This window comes from Lepus europaeus, chromosome 5, assembly GCF_033115175.1.
Source record: "Lepus europaeus isolate LE1 chromosome 5, mLepTim1.pri, whole genome shotgun sequence".
Lineage (NCBI taxonomy): Eukaryota > Metazoa > Chordata > Mammalia > Lagomorpha > Leporidae > Lepus > Lepus europaeus.
Window position 1 is genome coordinate 87,789,947 of NC_084831.1, and position 22,547 is coordinate 87,812,493.

Genomic DNA, 22,547 nt, shown 5'->3' on the forward strand with positions numbered 1-22,547 from the left:
TGAGTTGTTTTTTGGTGTAAGTATGTCCCCCCAGCAGGTCTAAAAGGGACCCAACTGAGTTGAAAATTTACTTGTGAGTCTGAAGTTCAGAGGTCACAAAGCATCCTTGCTGATCTGGAGACCCCGTGCCCTGCCAGTGCCCTACAGCTCCCAGGGAGCGCCCCGCCAGGGACACTTGGGCACCATCTCCAGGATGAATTCTGGAGGCTGAGGTGGTAAGAGGGGCCCTCATCCTGCTCAGGGACCCTTGGGCACCAGCACAGCCACTGGGCTGCTGCAGCGGACAAGACCCTAAGTGCTATCACCAAATCCCCAAGACTCCCCGGGCGTTGTAGTCTTCCTGTGGCTTCCGATCGCAGGGCTGTCTGGGCTGGACAGCCACGCAGGCCCAGGCTCTGCCACCCTGGTGTGGGATCTGTTCAACTGTACCAGGGAGGCTGGTCCTAAGCAAATGCTGGCTGCTGGGGCTTGGTGTGGATCCTGCAAGCCCACGGGCTGGGGCTGGCTGCGGGCTCCAACATGACCTCTGTCTTTTGTCTACATCTCACTTCCTAGCCCCAACCAGATCTCCACCCTCACCTCTAATCCTAGCAGCTGAAAGAGTTTGGGGGGGGTGGGTTGTGAGGGACTCCAAGCGCCTCATACTCCAGGGGAGGGGCTGGGGGACTGGAGAAAATCGGTCCCTGTCTGTCTCTCATGCTGCTATGTGTCCATTCAGCGCCTGCTCACTGGCCTCCCCACGTGCCGGGATGAGGGTGGTGGCCGCAAGGCAGAGTCCCATCCACCCCAGAGCTCACCAGCTGGCTAGAAATGCAGGCACCCAAACAGCCTGACCTGGTGGGTACTGAGGCCAGAGAGTGTTTAGCAGAGTAGACATAGGTAGCATGGATTGAACATTTGCTGGGTGCCAGGCACTGCTCTGTGTGTTGTGCGTACATGAATTATTTTAGTCCAAGGGACATGGTAGGTGCTTGTATCATGTCCATTTCACAAGTGGGGAAACAGGCACAGAGTGGTTAATGAACCTGCCCGAGGTCACACAGCTAAGTGTGTGGTCTTGCTGGAGTTCGAAGCCCGAGCTTAACCACTACCTGTGAGCTCTTTGGCAGGTAGGGAAGAGGGGCAGGGCAAAGAAAAGAGGGTTTACAGGCCTTGCGCCACGTCCAGGCGTTTCCAGGGCTGGTGTGAGGCGGGGACAAGCCAGAGAGCTGTACCACTGGCCTTGGCTGATGGTTCCCTAGGAGAGAGGGGGCGGGACTCCCCCAAGGGAGCTGTGTTGAGGCACCAGCAGAAAGGACCAGGGTACGGAGCCCCGATGGTCAGGCACACACACGTGCCAGGTTTAACAAGGATGCCGGATGGCACAGCTGTGCATTCCCTCACTAGACAGCGCAGAGAGAGCATGGTTCCCAGAGAGGACAGTGCTATCAGGACCAGAGTCCTGGCGGACGGCTGACAAGGAGTCAGAGGGTGACACGCAGACCGAGGAGCAAGCACAGAGGCAGGGTGCTGGGCAGAGGGAGCCAACCACGCTGCGCATGCGTGACCTCTCTCCTGAGGCCTCGGTCCTCATGCCGGCTGTGAGAGAAGCACTTGTCACCTCAGCAGGAACTAGGAAGAAATTTCCCCTACATTCCTGCCCTTATCTCCAGCTCCCTTTTATTACCGACTGGAAGTCGGGGCAGTCATTGCCGGGACCTATGTTTTATGAGCCGAAGAGAAAGCCAAGGGGAAAATGAGTGATCAGTGTCGCAGCCGACACCTCCCCTGCCCTCGGGGTGGGTGGACAGGGAGCTGGGCAGGGCCTTGCCGGGAACTTCCCCCCCTCCCCCGTGCCCCTGGAGGGGCCCCTCGCCCAGTTTCGGTGAAACCTCAGAGTCTGAAAAGCCAGGAGAGCAGGCACGGGCTCCTTCGCTGCAGTGCAGGGAACCACTGTGCAAAGTCCCCACGTGAGTTCTCCTCCCACCTCCGCTGGGCTCAGATGGCACCCGGGGCTGGCGTGTATCTCAGGACTGACACAGGCGCTCAATTCTGTCCATGTCTGGGTCTCCCCTGGAGTGTGGAGGAGGAGCAGAGGCCAGGAGGAGAGTGGGAAGGGTATCTGGGCTGTGGGCCCCTGCCCAGCTTGCATTCTCACTGTGTACCACACTCAGAGTCCGACAGCCAGGATGCTGGGCCAGGACCCAGGAGCCCCAAACAGTGGAGGCTGCCAACCCCAGGCCAGTCAGGACCACCTGGAGGGCTTGTTAACACACAGAACCGGGACCCAGGAGCCCCAAACAGTGGAGGCTGCCAACCCCAGGCCAGTCAGGACCACCTGGAGGGCTTGATAACACACAGAACCGGGACCCAGGAGCCCCAAACAGTGGAGGCTGCCAACCCCAGGCCAGTCAGGACCACCTGGAGGGCTTGATAATACACAGAACCGACGCTGGGGATGCCTGCATTCCCCACCAAGAGTGCCTGGGTTCAAGCCCTGGTTCCGCTCTCCATTCCAGCTTCCTGCTAGTGCACACCCTGAGAGACAACAGGTGATGATTCAAGTATTTGGGTCTCTACCACTCACAGGGGAGACCCCAGGATTGAGTTCCCAGCTCCTGGCTTTGGCCTGGCCCAGCCCTGGCTGTTGGGGCATCTGGAGAGTGAACCAGGGGATGGAAAGATCCCTATCACTGTGTCTTCAGTAAAAATAATTAATTAAAACCCCAGAGCTTTGGACCCAGCTGGTCTGGGGTTGGGCCTGAGAATGTGTGTTTCTGGAGAGCTCCCGGCTGCTGCCGACACTGCTGCTCCCTGGATTCTGAGAACCGCTGAGCCTGGGTCAGCAGTGAGACGACCTGGATTCTTTGCTGACTCATGATTTCTAGCTCTATCGCTGGGCACAGAATAACGCCATCACCAGCTGCCTCAGTTTCCCCAACTCTTCGACCCATCTCGGGACTACTGTGAGGAATAACACAGCTAGCAGATGCGAAAGTCAGGCGTTCATGGTGAAAATGCTCTGTATGGATACAGATGATTTAGGTGGACAAATGAATATCGGGGTGGGGGGCAGAGGTCAGAAATGCACCAGGGACACGGGAGAAGGCGTCTGCCGGGCGCCAGGAAGGAAGCAGAGGCCAGCTCCCCCGCTGCTGTTCCCAGATCCTGTAACCTGGGAGGCCCCCACAGCCCCCACTGCCAACTTGTCAGGCCAGGACCCTCCCCCAGCCGTGGGCCTGGCTGCCTTCTCCTGTCGGGCCTGCCCTGCCCCACCTCCTCTGCAAGGCCCAAAGCCCCCAGTGTCCCACCCGCTCCTGACATCTGGGGCACACACAGTGGAGTCCCTGCGTGGGGGATAGTAGCCTGCTGGAATGGAAGCCCCTGGGACCAGCAGCTGTGCCCGTCTTGTTCATGCTGCCTTGCAGAACCCACAGCAGCCCTTACATATTCGGTTACTGAAGGGCCGGCCTCAATGTCCTCAAATGTACAGAGGAGGCAGAGCCACACGATCTCCCGGGGTCCTTCCAGCCGTGAAAATCACGGGGGTTTCCGGTGTTGCCAGGATCTATGCTGCTTGGGTGCTCTGAGCAGAACACGCACCATCTCAATGATCCCCTGGTATTTTTTCTGAACACGGGCATGGTCATGGATTCCAAATGTGAAAGCAAGAGGGAAAAACCCGCCGAGACCTCGGGTACGTTCCCAGGCGCGGTGCTCACCCCTGCCCTCCAGGGACCACCTGCTGATGCTGCTGCCCCCTCCTACCTGCTCCGGGCGGACTTGGGAATTGACCAGAAGGTGGGCCACCGAGTCAGACAGGCCAATGTTTCTCTTGAGAAATAGCACCAGGACCTCTTCGTCTTTCAGGATATCCCGAACTCGTATTCCTCTTCCTGTGAAGCAAGGAGAGAAAGGGCAGGGTGCTGAAGGGGACGTGGGTCACACAAATGGGAGGAGCGTTGGAGTCGACTGGAGCATTTCTAACTTGACCTGTGCTGTCTGGGGGGCCCTGGGGCAGGTCCATTGCAAGTACTGCCACCCACAGTGAGAGCATTTACTGCAGAAGCAGCCGGGCACACTTGAACAGGAAGGCATGGACAGTGGGACCGTTGGCCTGAGCAAGGGGCTATCTCAGAATGCCCTGTGGGGTTGGCCTCAGACAGTGGCTTTTACCAGGGTCGGGGTGGAGGGGCTGGAGCAGGGCAATTTTGTCCCCATGAGAACATTTGGCAATACCTGGGGAGACATTTTCGTTGTTCCCATTGGGGAGGTGCTGGGGGGTTGAGGCCAAGGATGCTGCTAAACATTCCACCAGGCTTGGGACAGCCCTCCCACCACAAACAAAGAATGCTCTGCCCCAAAGTCAATGGCGCCCTGGGGACTGCACCCCTCTCTGTGTCTGCACCTCCCATACTGGCCTTCCAGAGCAGTGTGGGGGTGACACAGCAGCAGGAATGTGACACACTTAGCCCCCCACTGAAGAGGGAGCATGCACGAGTCACTTGCTCTTGCTGATTGCGCTGGGGGAGAGTCACACCAGCCCTCGCCTCCTCTGCCAGCCTCCAGGGCCCCTGCTGTGCTTCCCGAGGTGCTGGCCAGAGACTCTGCGGAGCCGGAGCCGTTTTGATGCAAAGCGGAAGCTCTGGGTTGTGTGAAAATGCCTGTCTACATCCCGAGTCCTCCTGGGCTAACCCTCTCTCATCATCACGTGTCCCTGTGTGTCCTGGCTGCTACTGCCCAGCATCCAGCTCTTTCCCATGCTGTGTTTGCCCCTTGCCAGGCAGCCAACAAGCCTGCCCCAGGGCCCGACAGCCTTGCTCCCCATTTGTAGGCTGTGACTGCTCCAGTGCAGAGCCCGGCCGGCTCAGCGTGGCTCCTCTCCTCTGGATGAGTCCTGGGGGCCCCTCATAGGCCTGCCCGAGTGTCCGGCACACAAAGGCCCCTTGCCATGGTGCGTGCCAGGGAGACGTGGGCCAGTGGTGTAGCCTAGCGTCACTCCCCCTTGTATAGAGCAAGTCCAGAGGCTTGGAGGGAAACTGGGCAGGGGGCCGCAAGCAAGGCGAAGGGCTCTGGGAGGGCTGCTCTGTGCTCGTGCCTTCCCACAGGTCCTGTTGCCCTCCACACCCGGCTCTTCTGCCTTTCCTCCTGCCTGGTTGTTCTTCACCAGTGACCCTTGGTGGCTGGCCTTATGTATCATCTTTACAGCAACACTGTCCAGTGCATGTGAGTGCACACACACACAGACAAGCACACCAGACATGCACACACACATACACACACAGACAAGCATACCACACATGCACACACACACAGACAAGCACACCACACATGCACACACATACACAAAGCGTGCACACACACAGAGACACACACAGAGACAAGCACACCACACAGGCACATACCCACAAACATGCACACACACACATACACACACAATCTAGACCTCCTGAGGGCCAGGGCCTCTTGATCTGGCTTTTGTCACCTCTTTCTCCATGCCCAGCAGTGCTGGGCGCACTCTGCCAGCCAGCCGCAGAGCCTGACACCATCAGGGCCTGGATGAAAGCCTGCTGACTGACAGGCCACTCTCAGTAAACACCGGTTGTCTTCACCTGCGAGGCAGGACCCCGTGGGACTGTGTGTCTCGCCACTATTCTTGAACTCCCTCACCCGGCCTCTCCTCCGCATGTCTTGCTGGGGAGAAGGGGCAGAAGGAGGGGCCGTGGGGGAGCTGCTGTGCACGCAGCATGTAGGGTGCCACCCAGGTGCACCCTGGGGACAGGGCCTCCTGGGGGCGGGGAGGGGGGTGGAGGCAGGTGTGTGCGGGTTCAGCACACACGCAGCAGGAGGGCCCAGGGCTGCCCTGGCGGGTCAGCGCTGGGGGCCCGAGTGTGAGAGGCTGCCGATACCAGACAGACAGAAGCTTCACACAGCTCCTGAGGGAGAAATGTGAACTGGCGGCCCGAGGAAAGAAAAATAAATTTAGTTTAAAATGCGGTTCTTCTTGTTCTCTTCCCTGGGAAGATTAGAGGCGGGGGCAGGGGGTGGAGGGGCGGCTGAGGGTGTTTAACGCTGAGAACCCATGGAGCTTGCTGGGGGCAGGACGGTGGGTGGGGGGGACTGCTCTTTGGCCATTAATCCCCTGCTGAGAATGTCGCACTACAGGTTTGCTCTGAAACACGACAGCTGCCTGGGTCACTGCTGCATACTTTCCCAGGTGAGGGGACCCGCGGGCCCCAGCACACCCAGGCTGGCCACCCTCCAGAGCGCGCAGGGTGCCGACCACCCTCCACCCTCCACAGTGTGCAGGGCGCTGGAGCCCGCGCTCCCTGGTGACTCTTGCACTGCAATAGCCCCAGCCCGGAATTCCTGCAGGAACCATGTCCCTTAGGTGGGCGTGGACTCCTGTCCTCTCTCATGGCCACCAAGGCCAGGGTCTCTGTCCCCAGCCCTAGGGCAGCTGGGGTGGTCTCCCTGAGCCTTTCTCCCAGGCCTGCTCTCCTTTCTGAAATGCTCCCCTTGGCCTGAGACCCGTAGAAGCAACCACCTGTGCACAGAGACCTCCCAGAGTCCGTGGAAAAACAGAATTGAAAGATAAGTTTATCTTGGAGTAAACGTTTTTTGAAATCCATGCGTGGTTTTTTCATGATACACATTTTCCACGAACATTCTGAAGCCCTCACTTACTGCCAGTTCAGAACCAGTCCTGATTTGGGGTTAGGCAGTAGTAATCTTGGTTCTCATATACACGTTATAAAAACCACATAGAAACTGTGGTTTGGAATCACTCCCCGGATACCTCCTCGAGCCAGACTCAACTTGCTGCTCAGACAGTGGCCTAGGAATGTCTGCTGCCTCCCTGACCCCACTGGACTTGGGGGCATCTCCATATCTGTCTTGGGGAAAACACTTTCTGGTTGGTGCACACACACACACACATTTTCTATTAAAGTGCTAAGGCCTTTCCAACAGGAGCTCACTGAAATAAACCCTGCCATCCAGAGCAGCAAAGAACGGAGTGCTCGCCATCCGGTTTGCAGAACAGCACACAGTAAGTACATGCTCCACTGTTTGAAATGCTGTGACTGTCACGAAGAGGCAGGACCAAGCTGAGCCTACCCTGCCCTTTCCCACTGTGTGGAATCAGCAGTTTCCCTGCAGACTGCCCTGCTTCCTCCCTGCCCCGTGTGGTCGGTGCCCCTCTGTGCATCTCTGTCCATGGCTTCCCCGGTGCCTTCAGAAGGCAGTCGCTCTCTCACTGGCTCACTCAGCTCCTCTCCATTCCCAGAGGCCAGCCCAGCGCCTGGCTCACAGGAGCAGCCGGGGGTCTGCGAGGCCCCAGGGCTGACAGAGGCCACTCTCCCACCTTGCCTCTGGGAATCCAGAGCAGCTGTAGCCCGTTCCCTTGGTAGACCCCTTCCTCATACCTGTTGTCCTCAATGCTCAGCCTTAGGCACCTCCGCCCCTGCCCCACACTTAGGAGCGTGTGTCTCCCTGCAGCTCCAAAATGCAGTGCTCGCAATCTCTGAGTCCTGCTCCCCGACAGTCTTCCCCCACTGGAAGCCCTCTCGGATGCACCCTCCACCTGTGAGACTACAGCAGCCCCTGGATCCCTGGGGAAAAGGGTTCCTGTCAGTCCTTTCCCTCTCAGGGAAGGGGTTCCGGCTGCCACATCCAGTGGCTTCAGCCACTGCAGAGGGGCCCACGACAGACACGACATGCATGCCACACCCATTAACATTTTAAAAAGACACTTGGCGGGGGGGGGGGGGCACTGTGGCATAGGGTAAGCTGCTGTCTGCAGTGTCGGCATCCCATATGGGCGCTGGTTCAAGTCCTGGCTGCTCCACTTCCGATCCACCTCTCTGCTATGGCCTGGGAAAGCAGTGAAAGATGGCCCAGGTTCTTGGGCCCCTGCACCCACGTGGGAGACCCGAAGGAAGCTCCTGGCTTTGGATCAGCACAGCTCTGGCCATTGCGGCCATATGGGGAATGAGCCAGCAAATGGAAGACCTTTCTCTCTGCCTCTACCTCTGCCTTTCAAATCAATCAATCAATCATAAAAAAGACATGTGGGGAGCCGGCATTGTGGCACAGCAAGTAAAGCCACCACCTGTGATGTCAGCATCCTATGTGGGCATTCGTTCGTGTCCCAACTGCTCCACTTCCGATCCAGCTCCCTGCTGATGGCCTGCGAAAAGCAGCAGAAGATGCCAAGTGTTTGTGCCCTGTACCCATGTGGGAGACCTGGATGAAGCTCCTGGCTCCTGGCTCCTGGCTTCGGCCTGGCCCAGCCCTGGCCATTGCTGAAGCCTGGGGAGTGAACCAGTGGGTGGAAGACCTTTCTCTGTCTCTCCTGTTCTCTCTGTAACTCTGACTTTCAAAATACGTAAACACATCTTAAAACATGTTGGTGTCGCTGTCACTGATTTTTGTTGTTTCTTGTTTCTCCCGAGGTAGAGACGCATGAGAGCGGGGGCCCTACGTCCTCCCTCCTTGCTGTGCCTCACCCGATGTGGCTCTCCTCCCCACGTGGGTGCCCAGGTCCTGTCACCTTCCTGTACAACCTCAGTGTCTGTGGGGTGGCCCAGGCCTGGCTTCCCCTACCCTTCTCCCCCTCCTCCTCATGTGCCCTCCGCTCCGCTGCACCACGGCCTCATCTTACCCATCCTGCTGCCTTCAGACCCCAGAATGTGCATATTTCACTTTCTGGCTCTGGCTTTGCCATCCCCCCGCCCCAGCCCCTGGCAGTGCTGCTGGCTTCTGACCATCCTTATGCATCCTGGATCCAGAGCTTTGCGTCCAACCACTGCCTGCCACTCGCTCGCCTCCTTGACCTCCTCTGGTGCCTCCCTACAGGCCCCCCGAGTCACTCCCAGTCCCCATCTGCTCTGCCTCCAGGCCTGGACGCTGAATATGACAGAGAGAAATCACAAGATTGTGCCTACCAACATCCCGCTTAGCGTGTGGGCTCTGAGCCCCCAGGCTCCTTAGTGGTTCTTAGCGTTGCTTCCGCCTGGTCAGCTCTCTCCTGAGGACTCTGAAAGCTACGCCACACCTTTACCTTCCCCTGCAAATCCATTTCCCCTGCTTCCAGCCCTTGACCTGACCTTGTACTTCCCGGAGCTCGCCTCACTGCAGTCTCCGATCTGTCCTGGACTCACCTGGGCTGCGCCCTTTCTCCCTACTTCCGACTCTGGAGACCGGCAGGGAGCGGGGAGGAAGCCGCGTCCCTCCCTGCCTGCTCTGGCATCTTTACCACCCTCATCTTCAGCCTCTCGATGGCTCAGACAAGCGAGAGGCCAGGGATGCTTGGGAACAGTGAAGCCCGGCTCACCTGCAGTTCTCTCCGGGTGAGTCCTCAGAGTTTCCAGGAGTTGGAAAAAGGTGCGGAGCTCTGTCCAAACACGGCCAAGTTGCTGGCTCTCCGGTGCGTCCCTGAGGAGTTCTTGAAAATCTCGATACACCCTTGCCAAGCTGAAAGAGGGACAAAGCCTCATCTATAATGAAACAGCTGTCATTTTCGTATTAATGATAGCACTCATGGCATGTTTTAAGATACTGTCTACTGGGGCTGGCACTATGGTGCAGTGGGTTAACGCCCTTGCCTGAAGTGCTGGCATCCCACATGGGCACCCGTTCTAGTCCCGGCTGCTCCTCTTCTGATCCAGCTCTCTGCTATGGCCTGGGAAAGCAGTGGAAGATGGCCCAAGCCCTTGGGCCCCTGCACCCACGTGGGAGACCTGGAGGAAGTTCCTGGCTCCTGGCTTCAGATCGGCGCAGCTCTGGCCATTGCAGCCATCTGGATTGCAACCAGTGGATGGAAGATCTTTCTCTCTGTCTCTACCTCTCTCTATAACTCAGTCTTTCAAATAAATAAAATAAATCTTTTTTAAAAAGACACTGTCTACTTGACCTAGCTTCTGCATTATGCGTCCTCATTCTACTGCCAAGGGAAAAGGAGAAGGAAATACTTTTTCCCCTTCCTTACACATACAGGAGAACAGACAAGGGTGGTAAATGATTTGCTCAGTCTTCCAGTTTGGGTGGTGCTGGGTCACATCTCAACCCCGTGCTCTTGTCCAGAAAAGCCTTACACAGGCTGATTCCGGTGGATATCATTGGAGGTTCTTCCCTGTCTTCGGCTGAGACCTGCGGCACTTGTCAGAATAGGCCCTGACAGCCATGCTTCCTCCCCAAGCTCCTCCTTGTATGCACACCACATCCATGCACGCACACAGGCATTCCTGCCAGAGCTGATTGGTTAGGGAGAACGGAGCAAGGCCACCTGGATTTGTTCCCGGCAATCTGAAACCTGTAGGAATGCTCTTCTAATTGCTCAGGATGAATTGCTGTACACTGGGCAGCAGCCTGGGTGTTGAGGAGCAGGGGTGAGGCCAATGGTGAGAGGCGGAGGCTGGGCCTTGCAGACAGGAGAGAGCTGAGGGAGCTGGCCCTCCTGGGGCCTGCCTTGCTACCCTTGGCATTATGAGAAAATCCAGGATCCAAGTTGTGTGCTTCCTTCTGAGCCTTGCAAGCAAAACAACCTTAAATAGACATTATTTCACCCCTGATGTGGTGTGAAACCCAGCTCTCCTCATTCAAATGCCTGGCTGGGGTCTGGAGCCCCTTCCCCAATTCCCTTCCTTTGATCTCCCCCAACAACATTAATAAATTCCACCAGGGCCTCCCCTGAGCTGTCTCTAAGGTTGCCCCGACTCCTCCTTTGCAACCCCATAGGTTCTGTCTGGGTGGGTAAGCATTTCTTTTCCGGAACCCAAACGTGTAGAATAAACTAAAGCTGCATGGAAGCATTTGGAGCAACGTGGGCCCATCTAAAACGTCCCCTCCCGACTTTGCTCCATGTTCCTACAATGGAGGAAGGTTTCTCCTAGGATATTTCTGAGCAACAGGTACACGCTGCAGGCTTGCAGACCATGCCATCGCTGTCACAAGCACTCAGCGCTGCCACTCTGGGGCAAAAGCAGCCTTAGCCTGGGAGCAGGAGGCTGCCCTACCAAGAGCTCTTCAAAATCTAAATGCAGTGTTGTTGTGGAGGCTTACACAGAGCTCCTCTAAAAACAACAACCAAGCAAATATCTCAGCTTCCACCTGGCCCTGTGTTTGTCCAAATCAGGTAAAGCCTGTTCCCTGACAAGGCCTTGGGGATGACCTGCTGCAGGTGGGGGCTGTCAACGATGGACAGTGGGTGAAGGACAGCCCTGCCCATGTCCTGGGCCTCTGTCCAGTGCTGGGAAAGGGAATCCCCAGGATAGACCTTCTTCCTGGGGGATTTGACTTGAAATGTGACCCCAGGCCGGAGAGAGGTTATTAATCCGGGGCCCACAAGGTCGCTGAAATCATACGCACGATGCAATGCTGTGTGGGTGTCCATTTCTCTCAGGAGAGGACCCTAATTCCCAACAGTTTCCTGGGGTGGTCTTCAGCCCCTCAGTTAGGAACCCCCACTCTCCAGCCAGAGGCCCACACTTGCCGCTCGAGAGCACTGATGGCCATTCTAGCAGAGGAAGTGGGTTGGTCTTTGTCTCCCACGAGGTGCGCTTCCCCTGTGGGCCTGATTTCATTCACCCGCACAGTGCTCCCTGCCTGCTGTCCTCTTAGTCCTAGATGGCCATGAAGGCCTTTAAAGGAACAGAGACCTGTTGGGTTCACAGGGGTGGGGATGTCCTGCTCAAACAGTGACTCCACCCAAGTAACAGAGATCTAGAAGCGGGGGCGGGGCACATCTCAGCAGGGTCTGCCATCAGGTCACATCTTGGGGTTAGAAGAGAGAAATTGTGTCCGTGTGGCCACTTTCAAGCATTTTCCTCAAGGGCCCTGCCTGTTACTAGAATGCTCCTGGGAGGAAACCTGCTTCACTCCTAAGAGCTCAGAGGCTCAGCAGGCCTCAAAACCGCTCTTGCAGTGCTCCGTGTTCTGCAAGTGTGTGCACCTGCGGGCACTCAAGTGCACGATGAGGACGAAGGGGCAGGCAGCTGTCCCGCATGGTGGGCACCTCAACACTTACATGGAGTTGTTGTAGTTGGACACAGTTCCAGGAGATTCTCCTGGGGTGGGGCTCTGAAAACAAGGATTGTTCACATTGCAGAAAATCCCCTGGAGCCACGGCAACAGTCCCGCCGAGGGCATCGCTTTATTGGGAAAATGGCCTTTAAAACAGGAAGTGAAGACAGGCAGGAGTTAGTCACGAGAGCAAGCAGCACATTGTGGGTAGGGGGGTGGGGCAAGGTAAAAAGGCAAGAGTTTGATGGACAGGTGGCTGGTTGAGAACTTGGGGCTGGAAACTCATGAGCAGAGGGCAAAGGCCACGAACAAGGGGAGGGCAGCTTTGCATTGCCCTGGAGGCCTCCATCAGTTCTCCCAGGGGCAGGGACCCAGAAACCAGAGGGCCCTGGTAGCAGAGAGGCTCTCACAAGGTTCATCCCCTGCCCCTGGGCCCCTAGGGGTCCAAGGAAGACTATTTTATGAAGTGTGATTGTTCTGTACGGCTCCTACTCGCGGCTCTCCAGCACTGCGTAGGACACAGCCCCTAAGTCAGTCTCTGAACTATTTTAAAGAGCTCATCTATTGTCTATTCTCTTTCAAATGGGTGAGGGGTTAGGAACAGGAAAAAAACCAACCAAAACAAACAAAAATAATCGCACAATCCTTCAGTAAGCACATGAGAGTGTTTGCTGAGACTTAAAACTTGTGCAATGCTGATGCCTCTCTGTTGTGCACGCTGTAGGCATGAGATGTGATAAGCAGATGTAATCCTCACCCCCTGCCCCACCCTGCCCCAAGCTTTCTAAACAGAAGGACAGGGCTAGTGTGGCCCCCCGCTCGCCCAGGCTGCCCGCTGTGCTTACATTCATGTTGGCTGTAGAGAGGGTTGGCGTTCCTTAACCAGATCAAGACCAGAAATAAGGATAAAGGCCACACAAGTTCCACCACAAAGCGAATCTGGAAGAAAAAAAATATCAAGAGAGAAAGCCCAATGGTGCTAATAGCTTCCTGGCAATATGGCCAGGGCAGACATACTTCATCCTGGCCCTGTGCACAGCGAGACTTGGATTGCAGACCTAAAACACTACCTTCTCCTCTGCCTCCCTGGCCTCTCGCCTGCTGGACGGCACCAGCCAGATTCCGTGTCCATCGGGGTTCTCCTGCTTGGGCAAGCAGTCTTAGCACAGACTTCCATACAGAATGACCCAGAACTCGGGCTCCAGTGCTCTCCAGACGTCACCGTTCACATGGATGTCTAACCCAGTAGGGCCCCACCACATCTTGCATTTCTTTTTTTAAATGAATTTATTTGAAAGGAACAGAGACAGGAGAGACAGAGAGAAAAACAGAGAGAGAGAGAGACCTCCTATCCTCTGGTTCACTCCCCAAATGCCCACTACAGCACGAGCTTGGCTGGACAAAGCCAGGAGCCAGGAGCTCAATCTGGGTCTCCCCACATGGGTGGCAGGAACCCAAGCGCTCCAGCCATTCCCTGCTGCTCCCCAAGGTGTGCATTACTGGGAAGCTGGAATTGGAAAGAGAGCAGGGACTCAAACCCAGGAGCTCCAATGTGGGATGCAGGTGTTGCAAGCCGTGTCTTAACAGCTGTCCCAAATGCCTGCCCCCACTCTTGTATTTCTAACAAGCTCCTGGTTAGAGCTGGTGCTGCAGAGGGTAAGGATCTTGTGGCAGCCTCTTTAGTCTGCAGGTGAAGAAAGCGACCCAGAGAAGGCAGGAGCCCCAGTGTCACACAGGCAGGGAGAGCATCAGGAACGAACCGGCCTCCTGCCTGCGGCTCCAGTGCTCGTCCTGCCCCCCTGCATGACCTGCTTCTGGTGCACGGGGGACCTGGCGCATGTGGTGTTTGAGTGACTGAATGAGCGAATGACTGTGGAATACTGTGACCCTTAGCCAAGTCACCAGAAATCAGGGTTTACCAACCCCCTTCCTTCCACGTCGTCAGTTGCCTAAAGAAACAAAGCTGGGGCCGGCGCCCCGGCTCACTAGGCTAATCCTCCGCCTTGCGGCGACCGGGTTCTAGTCCCGGTCAGGGCACCGATCCTGTCCCGGTTGCCCCTCTTCCAGGCCAGCTCTCTGCTGTGGCCTGGGAGTGCAGTGGAGGATGGCCCAAGTCCTTGGGCCCTGCACCCCATGGGAGACCAGGAGAAGCACCTGGCTCCTGCCATCGGATCAGCGCGGTGTGCCGGCCGCAGCGCGCCTACCGCGGCGGCCATTGGAGGGTGAACCAACGGCAAAAGGAAGACCTTTCTCTCTCTCTCTCACTGTCCACTCTGCCTGTCAAAAAAAAAAAAAAAAAAAAAAGAAAAAGAAAAAATAAACAAAGCTGGGCAGAGTTCCATGGTTTTTACCCTGGAAGAGGCTGCTGCTCCCGACACATGGCTGAACGTTGGGATTCGAGCTTGGGTTCAGAACTGAAGCACTGTAGCCTGCGCTCAGCAGCGCTGCGCGTGAGGTGGGGCTGGCGGTATGGATTATGGAGCGGGGAGGAGAGGAGGGAAGGGGAGGGGGACTGTGAAGACGGAAGCATAACGGTTTCTCTACCCAGCCCCTACTCCAGACACCTCAGGAAGGAAACTCCTAAGATCTAAAGAGAACTTCAGCAGCTGGCCAGGAATGGAACCTGTATATAGACATCAGCTGTTGCACGCTCCTTCCTTTAATGCTTTGTTGTTTTCCTTTCAAAGACACATAAATAAGCTCCCAGCGAAATGGTGGGCATACTAGCAGGTGCTCAATCCGTGTTTGCTCCTTTCCTGGTAGTAAGGCAAATCGTGCTTTGTAGAAAGGGTCTGTTGGCAACCAAATGGTAACAAATCAGAGATAAATTGGCAGGTGGGAGTGTGACTATACATAGAAGAAAAAGCAAATGATATTTGTGGGTAGGTGGTGATTATGCAATTGTAACTTTTTACCAAATATTTGGCTCAAAGTACGATTCAGGAGGACCTGTCGGAGGAAATACTCACACAAATACGGGAAGGGAAAAGAAGAGATTTTTTCCTCATGGCGTTCAATCTTCAGGGCTACCCCCTACACCTTCTCCCACGAGATGGGAAAACATCAGGGTTGAGTAATTCTCCCCAGCGTGAGGGGGATGGCCCGAGCATGCTCGGCCTTGGAATGTTGGCGATTACCCCCCCCTCCCCCCCCCGGCACGCCGGCCCAGGGGCAGCCAGGCTTGGCCTCCTGCCCAGGCAGCCCCCGCTCACTGCCTCCCGGCTTCCCCCGGGCCACACAGCGGCTGTACCTCCAGCAGCCTGTACCTCCCCTGTCTTAGCGCCCATCTCGTCATACTTCAGGTCATACTTCAGGTCAGGTAAGCAGAGCTCTGTGGGCTGGAAGCTTCCTGAGGGCAGGCACCAGGGCTGCCCTGTTCCTGCCGGGATTCCAGCTCCCTCCACGAGGCAGGACTCGAAACCAGTGCCCACTAACTAACGGTGCCATGAGACAGCCCTCGACAAGACTGGCCTAGGAGGGGAACGCTGGAGGCAGCGCTGGCGCCCAGATCGCCAACAGTCTGCACAGGTGTGCACGCTGGCTCCTAGCCTCCCTCCCGTGCTGCAGCCTCCTGCCGGTGGCTGAGCCTGGGGAGCAAGCTGGGCAAGATAGTGAGCGACAGCGTGAGTGGCGAAACCGGAGATTGCTCCTGCTGTCCTCGCCAAGGCAGCGAGACAACCAGTCTGGATTCTGCTCATGGACTCCTCCCTAAGACAGCTGCCCGCACTGCTGGCTTTCCACCGAGCGCATGGCTGCCCCTGAGCAGAGATATCTATCTGGGAGTGGTCTGGTATGCAAACACTGGTGCTGATTTGGGAGTGGGAAGATCTGGGTTAACAACCACTTTCGGGCTTGCATAACCTCTGAGTCTCAGTTTTCTCATCTATGAAATGGGCCCGATATTGCGTCCCACAGGGTACACGGAAGGATAAGAGCCGGTCACGTGGATGCCAAGTCCTGGGTTCCTGTCTAGCTGGCTCTGTCTTAGCTACGTGGCCTTTAGGTAACCTGCTGAAACTCTTTAGGCCTCAGGGTCTCGTCTGTAAAATGAGAGTGATACCAGCACCCTCCTCCCGGAGCAGTTGGAAGGCTGATGCGAGTTAACCGTTCCAGACACAGGAAGCAGAATTCGGCAGCGGGTAGCTCTCAGTAAACACAAGCATGCGTCCTTGCCTCCCGGGGATGTCACAGGGGTCACTGGGGCACTGCAGGTGACAGCATGTCGCAAAGACAGAAAAGCAAGCGAGCAGGCCTGCCCCACACCACATTCCTTTCTCCTCCCTTTCTGGATTCGGAATGTGTAGTCGGCGGTTTGGGATCGTGTTGTTCCCTGAGAGACGAACCCCACGTGTCCCCTGCTCTCTCATCAAGGGGGCTTGCCTGCCTAGCCCCTGGATAAAAATTCTAAAGCCAGGCCCATGCATCTCTTGGAAACTCCACACACTCTCGCATTCCTTCCTAGAGTGTGATGCGTCTGGGCCCCGGCCGTGCCTGGCGCTGTGACTGTGTCCGCGGTCGGTGGGGGCAGCACCTGCCCCCTCCTCGCTCCTGCCCCATGTTCTCCATGTCGCCGAGTCAGCGCTGCTCTGCTGTCATCCCTAACCCCTCCAGCGGGCACCACGCAGGGATGTCAGGCATGGCCCTCGGAAGGACACGAGCATTTTGAAATGCGTTTCTCAGGCCATTCTGATGGGCAGCATTGCTGCAGGCCATGGTGGTGACCTTTGTGGACGCCTCTCAAAAGGTCTGTGTCATGGTGCTAACTGTCCATGAGGCTCCACAGGGCCTGCGTCTCCCACCTCCCTGTGGCACACGGACCCCCCAGCCTCTTGTCCCGACCCGAGAGCCATGCTCAGCACCCCCAGCCCAGAGCCGCATCCTTGTCCTTGACGCTCCACTGGGCAAGGGCTTCCCCTGGGGAGAAATTCCACAGCATAATTAAAAACATGTTTTCCGAGCAGCTCCGTCTCCCCCACCCCTCCCCTTTAAACATGTCTGTAACTTTAATTAAGCCCAGTTGAGGCTCAGAAGGGGCCTAACTGGTATTTCCTTGTTCTCTCTCTCTCTCTCTCTCTGCCCCTCCCCCTTCTCTCTATCCCTTTCTATCACCACGGGGCCAGAGTTGTGCTTGTTGTAAAGCTTAGCCAGTTAGATTTTCTTCCTTCTGTTTTCAACTTAAAGGGGGTTAGCCAAGGCTTGAAGTGAGCTAGTGAGCTGTATGAGTCTCCCTTGGGCATGGAGGGCCCAGACAGGACCCTTAGCCCAAAGGAACATGACAGAACCTGGGTGCACTTGGGGCCAACTGCCCAGGCCCTGCACCTGCCATGGTCTGACACTGGGCACAGGACGAAAGGTGTCCAGGTCTGGGGCCCAGGAAGTGATGAGGCCCCTCCTTCCTGGGAGCCTTCCCCAGATTTCCCATCCTGACCCTGAAGCTCAGACTTGGGGATGAGACTGCACTCTCGGGGACAGGAGTCATACCTGGTGGTCCTTACAGCCCCTCGCTGATGCAGCGCCGGCTCCACAGCCAGTCTGCATGACGTACAGCAGCCCCGGGCAGGGGAGAGCTCTCGGCACCAGGAATGTGCCCGGCCCTGGCATCTCCTCTGAGCTCATCCTCATCTCCTCCCCACGCTGCTTGGCCCCACTGTAGCACACCTGATTCTGCTCAGTAATTAGACGTGGGGGCTCTGAGTTCCTGGAGAGCAGGGGCTATCTCTAACTCACTGTGGTGTGGGGCAAACCTACAGCCCTGCTTGCCAGGTGCATATCAGTTTGCATTTCTTGGCCTGGTGCAATTACTGATAATGCCCCCTTTCCCTTACAAAACTGCCCTGGTTTGCATGAGAAATTATACAGTCACTCCAGCTAGGTGCCACCCGTGACCAGCCTGTTGGACAGGCAGTGTGCTGCAGTGGCCGGGTCTGCCTGTCCCGGAGTCAGGCATGGCTGGATCCCAGGCCCGACCCCACCAGTCACAAACCTTCCTCGGAGGCCTCAGCGACCTCACGAGTGCCATGAGGAGGCGGAGGGCTCTCTCTTGCGGAACTGTCACAAGGACGTGGCAATACTGATAAAAGTCAAGGAGGAGGAAAGAGAGGAAGAGATCTAAGGTTTGCATTTTCTGCCCTTAGGGACTGGGAAGGGAGGGATGGGGGGGGTTTGGCCTCTGTGTTCACTCTCCCTCTGCTCTCACCAAACACCTGAATTAAAAACCTAGGGGAATTAAAAAGCTAGGGGGCGGAGGGCTGGCTTTGCGGCAAAGCCGGTTAAGCTGTCGCTTGCGAAATCTACATCCCGTGTCAGAGCACCGGTTCTAGTCCTGGCTGCTTTGCTTCTGATCCAGCTTCCTGCCAGTGCGCCTGGGAAGGCAGCAGAGGATGGCCCAAATACTTGAGTTCCTGCACCCACCGCAGCAATCCAGATGGAGTTCTTGGCTCCTAGCCTCAGACTGGCCCAGACCTGACTGTTGTGGACATTCGGTGAGTGGACTGGCAGATGGAAGATCTCTTTCTCTCACTCTCTCTGCCTTTTAAATAAGTAAGTACATAGATCTTTTAAAAAAAAAATGCCTAGGGGCTGCATTATGGACCAGGTGTTTGTACTTTTTGTAGGGTCACCACATTCTAGAGGGAGAAGTTTCCAGAAGAACCAAAAGCTTGGGAAGGAGGCACAGACCCCTCTGAGAGCTTCCAGGGGGCATGGGGGAGGCCTCCAGCTGACCCAGACATCCCAGAGATGCCCAGATGAGAGCTCAGTGTCTGGGCCTTGGGAAGCACCAGAGGGTACCAGCCCTGGACATGCCCCCAGGCCTGGGTTCTCGGGTTGCAGGGTTCCATCCTCCAGGGGAGCCTCCTGGGCAGGGGGCCCACCAACACCAGGGACAGGGAGTGGACTCTACAAGGAGTGACTGTCTTGGGAAACAGAGTTGTTCTCTGGGGCAGCAGCTCGCTTGTCACAGGGGTAGAATCACGACAGGCCCACGGCTGTGTCTGCAGGCACAGAAGCGGTCGGTGGAGAACCCTGGCCATCCACAGACCTGAGGCCCCAGGAGGGCAGGGCCTGCAAGCGTCTTAATAGCTGCTGTGTGTGTACCCTGCACCTGGCACAGTGTCCCGGGCTAGTACTGGGTATTTGGTGATGGAAGGAACAACGAAAAAAAAAAAAAAATGACCAACTCTAACAATGGGTTTTGTTTAAGTTTGTTAATATTTTCAGGAAGGGAAGCTCCTGGAAGAGGGATGGAGACTCAGGTTAGTGTTTGGTTCCCAGGAGCCCCAGATGACCCCAGCTTTGACAAAGGAAGATAGCCTGGGGACAATGCATATCCCACACACCAGTGGTCTCAACGTGGCTCCCCCCCCAGCCTTCCTGTGTGCCACACACAGGCTTCCGAACCGTACTGCCCCTTTCCAAGCCATTGTCCCTCAGCTCCAAACCCACCAGCCAGCCAGGGCTCCCTCTTCACGGATGGGGCTGTGGCTGAGACCAGGCCCAAGACCCAGCAACGGCCTCATTGCTCCCCCTCCTCCCAGGTCCAGATTTCTACTCTGTGACCGTCTCATCTATGCTGCGATGGCCCGGCCATCCCACTGTCTACCCTTGGTTCTCTGGGCCCCAGGGTGGGAGCTGTGTCCTGCGATTGTGACCTCCATGACACCCAAGTGTGTGTTTTACCCTCTGTCTCAGCCCATTCTCTGTCGCTGTACCAGAATGCCACAGACTGGGCAGTTTATGAAGGAAGGCAGTCTATGTGGCCCATGATTCTGAAGCCTGGTGCAAGGGCCTCTGTGCCTCATCATCTCCTTGGGGACAAGCAGAGGGACCAGCCAGGGTGCACAGGGGACCAAGCACGAGCCGTGGGCCTGCCTCATAACAACCTGCTTGTCCTGGTCACTCATTGGCTCCCCATGACCTAAACACCTCCCATCAAGTCCCTCCTCCCAGCCTGCCACACTGGGGCTCAGGAATTTGGGGGACATACCCAAACCAAAGCACCTCTTGGACACCAGCCTCGTGCTGAGCTGACACCTTCCCATGCTCACTTCTCTGACCAGCTCCCGGCTGGAACACACACCCATCAGTCTTCAGATGTCCGGCCAGCTGGACCCACTTCATCCCTAACGCTTCTTCTCGTACTTGGGGAAACCCGATATCGCCTACACAAACCCATTTTGAACTGAAGTTTGTGACAAATACTGTTTTTCTCCTTTCCTGTGACCAATCTCCTTCCCTTGCCTCCTCCTGGTTCCCTGCCTAGCCCGGACCCTTATCCCCGGCCTGCTTCCTCTTTTCTGCTCCTTTAGTCACTTGGTGTTTGCACAACACTGCACGGCCATAGCCAAGTGCATTCCTCCTTTATGGTCACACAGTCACTCCTCGTAGAGTCCAGTTGCCTTGAGCCGGGGGGTGTGGCGGCGCCACGGGTGGGGGGAGGCCCTCTCTGATCTTCGCTCTCACCTGCCCTCCTCCTGGAATATTCGACCTTTGCTGCTTTACATGACCCTGGGTCTCAAAACATCCTTCAGATTTTTCCAGCCAGCACGGAAGCCTGTGCAGGGTGGACTCTGTGTCTTGGTATTTTAGACCCTTAAGTCCAGCACAGACTCACGCCTGCCTTTTGAAAGAGCGCAGGACCGGTCTGTGGTGGCTAAGAACTTTCTGTGTCTCATCAAATCTAAGCCGCCATCAAAAGCGAGGTGCATGCTTATTTCCTGCTCCCTAAAGAAAGAACACGGGAGCACGGTTCAGCTGTGATTTCATCACGAGCTGCATTCCTACTTCAGACATGTTAAAATGTGACAAAAGCGTGCCTCATGGAAACGAGGCGTCCCGGAGCTGGGCAGCTATTCAAGAACGTTCTTTTGAGCCTCATTCAATGAACTGACATGACGCTGGGTCAGACTGCACACCTAAAAGATTAAGACCCAGAATCTGTCCTCCGCTGGCTTCTGTGCCGGCTGGAAAGATCAGAAGCGCATTCAGAGACCAAGAGCAATGTGGAGAAGCACTGGCCAGTATCCCAGGAGAAGTTCAGCAAGCGCACAGGGAATCAGAGGAGCCCCTGGGGGCACACGTCCGTGGCACTGGTCTGCAAGCAGGTTGGGGGAAGGGGTGAGGCGTGTGGGGCTGTAGCGAGAGCACACTCCTATGTAGGACTTAGGGTTCTTCCCATCGCACTGTGTGGACGCTGAGCGCGGGGGCCTGAGCCTGCAGGACTGGAAACCAGGGGGAGGGAGCAGGGGTGGGTGGGCAGTGGACTCATCCGCGAATAGGCGGCAGGTTCCAGAGGAGTTTGATCCCTGTGAAGGGCACTCATCTGGGACGCTCACTGAGCCACCAGCAGGTAAACAGGGCTGCAGGGTTAACGGGTCACAAATCTGCAGACGTGGGTGGGAGCCCCCCCCCCCGCCTTTTTTTTATCTGCCAAGGGCTTTTTGCATATTTATAACATCATTCATGAGTCATGCAAAATTTATCAACTTAAAAATTAGCCCGCTGCAGATGTATTGCATTTCGAGTCCCATCTGTGGTCGCCCCGACAGGGCCGGACCACATGATCCCGAGGGCCTCCTGCGGCCTGCAATGTGGACGGCCCCCACCCCAGCAACACCCTCTGATCCCCCAGGCCTCCCACTCCAACCTCAGGCGGGAGCTGTTACCTTTTGCCTCTTCCGCAGGGTCCAGTTCTTCCAGAGCAAGAGCTGTATCTGTCTGGCGAAGCCCATGGTGCCGACGGCACAGAGACCGGGAGACGGCCCAGAGCCGAGGCGCCCAGACGGCAGTGGACATGAACGCCGCGCAGTGCGCCTCCGGCTCAGCCGCTGTGTCCTTGGCGATTAGCCGCTCGCTTCCTGTCCCCTTCGAAGCATAATCCCTTTTAATTACATGTAAGCCCTTTGTTGGGGAGAGGGGGCAGACGCTGTGCTGGTTTCTTTCTAGGGAGAGCCAGAAAGCCCTAAAGACACCGGCGCTGGGCCCACAGAACGGAGGTGCCGTGTTTGACGGCGCCCTCCAGCAGCAGGCGGGCTCCTGAAGAACCCTGGGCCGGCTCTGAGCTTTTCACTTGCAACAACATCTCCCTGCAGACGTACAGACTGGCCATTTGTCTCCCGCCGCAGCCTGCAGGGTTTGACCACCCCTTTAAGTCCAGTCCACTCATTTGCCACGTCTGAGGTGACCTGTCCTTTATATTGCCCCATGGTGACCCTGGGCCAGCTATTTGGGGCATCTCTGAGGAAAATCATGTATCCATCTTGTGCCAAAACGAATAGACTAGTTATGGCTGCCTGGAGCTATGTTGAAAAAGGCCCTGGATGGGGGCGGGGCTGTGGTATAGTAGGCTAAGCCTCTGCCTGCAGCGCTGGTATCCCATATGGGCAATGGTTCAAGTCCTGGCTGCTCCTCTTCCCATCCAGCTCTCTGCTGTGGCCCGGGAGAGCAGTGGAAGATGGCCCAAGTGCTTGGGCCCCTGCAGCCACCTTGGGGGCCTGGAGGAAGCTCCGGCTGTTGTGGCCATTTAGGGAGTGAACCAGCAGCTGGAA

General features: G+C 56.6%; 1 protein-coding gene across 1 annotated transcript in view; it reads right to left on the reverse strand.

Annotated features, from left to right (window-relative positions):
- Positions 1-21,731, reverse strand: part of ABCA4 (ATP binding cassette subfamily A member 4) — a 134,399-nt gene extending 112,668 nt beyond the window's left edge. Inside the window, exons 1-5 of the mRNA XM_062193442.1 lie at positions 21,666-21,731; positions 12,849-12,942; positions 12,008-12,149; positions 9,317-9,456; positions 3,748-3,875 (exon numbers count right to left, since the gene is read on the reverse strand). Coding sequence (XP_062049426.1) covers positions 3,748-3,875; positions 9,317-9,456; positions 12,008-12,149; positions 12,849-12,942; positions 21,666-21,731 — 570 coding nt within the window. The remainder of the gene's footprint in view (positions 1-3,747; positions 3,876-9,316; positions 9,457-12,007; positions 12,150-12,848; positions 12,943-21,665) is intronic.
- Positions 21,732-22,547: the final 816 nt, after the last annotated feature.